This window comes from Penaeus vannamei, chromosome 33 (genome assembly GCF_042767895.1).
Source record: "Penaeus vannamei isolate JL-2024 chromosome 33, ASM4276789v1, whole genome shotgun sequence".
Taxonomy (NCBI): Eukaryota; Metazoa; Arthropoda; class Malacostraca; order Decapoda; family Penaeidae; genus Penaeus; species Penaeus vannamei.
In genome coordinates this window covers 24,806,568-24,808,009 of record NC_091581.1, presented here as the reverse complement: position 1 = coordinate 24,808,009, position 1,442 = coordinate 24,806,568, and the positions used below count along the sequence as shown (strand labels likewise).

Below are 1,442 nucleotides of genomic sequence, written 5' to 3'. Positions count from 1 at the left end.
CGCTACGGGGATATGTGGGCGTAAGTGGGTGGGGATGTGGGGGTGGAAGCGTGATTGGGAGTGGGTGTGCGAGTTGGAGTGGGAATCGGAGTTGGAGTGGGAGAGGGAGACGGAGTTGGAATGGGAGAGGGAGTGGGATTGGAAATCGGAGTTGGAATGGGAAAGGGAGAGGAAATCTGAGTTGGATTGGGAGAGGGAGTTAGAATGGTAGTGGGAATCGGAATTGGAATGGGAGAGGGAATGGGAATCGAAGTTGGAATGGGAGTGGGAATCGGAGTTGGAGTGGGATTGGGAACGGAGTTGGAGTGGGAAAGGGAGTTGGAATCGGAGTTGGAGTGGGATTGGGAACGGAGTTGGAGTGGGAATGGGAGTGGGAATCGGAGTTGGAGTGGGATTGGGAACGGTGTTGGAGTGGGAATCGGAGTTGGAATGGGAAAGGGAGTTGGAATGGGAGAGGGAATGGAAATCGGAGTTGGAATGGGAGTGGGAATCGGGATTGGAAAGGGTGTGGCAATGTTAGCAGGAATAGGAACACGAGTTGCGAAAGCGAGTACCAGAGTAGGAATTGGTAACAAGAGTAGACGCGGCAGCGGGTGCGAGTGCAAATAAAAGGCACGGGCGTGTGTGTGTGTTTGTGTGTGTGTGTGTGTGTGTGTGTGTGTGTGTGTGAATGTGCATGTATGTGTGTGTGTGTGTGTGTGTGTGTGCGGTTTGTGTGTGAATGTGGATGTATGTATGGGTGTGTGTGAATGTGGATGTGTGTGTGCGTGTGTGTGAATGTGAATGTGGATGCATGCATGTATGTATGTGCGTGTATGTGCGTGTGTGCGTGTGTGTGCGGGCGCATGATACGGGAGCCGCCCAATACCCCCGATGGATACTGCCTCCAGAGACTCTTATTGTGATTGAGGAGAAGGAGCTTCTTGGAAGAAAGGCGGACGGAGGCCACGACAAAGAATGGGATACCGCCCTCGTTCACACCTTTTCTCGTGTGATTGAGGAGTATTGGATTGGCGGGTGGGGGGGAGGGGGGGGAGGGGGATGTGGGGGAGGAGGGGAGAAAGGAAGGAAGAAGGGAGGTTGTGGGGGGAAGGAAGGGAGGTGGGGGGAGGGGCAGGTGGGGGCGAAGGTAGGGAGAAAGGAAGGAAGAAGGGAGGTAGGGGGGAAGGAAAGGGAGAAGGGGGTAAGTGAGGAGTATTGGATTGGCGGGTGGGGGAGGTGGGTTGGAGGTGGGGAGGTGGGTGAGAATGGGAAGGGAGGGGGCGAAGGAAGGGGAGAAAGGAAGGAAGAAGGGAGGTTGAGGAGGGGGGAGGGAAGGTAGGGGGAAAAGGGGAAGGGGGTAAGTGAGGAGTATTGGATTGGGGAGGTGGGGAGGTGGGGGCGAAGGTGGGGAGGAGGGGGATGTAGGGAGAAGGGAGGTTGGGGGGAAGGAAGGGAGAAAA

The 1,442-nt window shown here is 55.8% G+C and overlaps 1 protein-coding gene across 1 annotated transcript; it reads left to right on the top strand.

Annotated features, from left to right (window-relative positions):
* Positions 1-204: 204 nt before the first annotated feature.
* Positions 205-609, top strand: LOC138867974 (putative per-hexamer repeat protein 5). Its single transcript, XM_070145275.1, has one exon. It carries the CDS (start codon positions 205-207, stop codon positions 607-609), a length of 405 nt encoding a protein of 134 aa, XP_070001376.1.
* Positions 610-1,442: the final 833 nt, after the last annotated feature.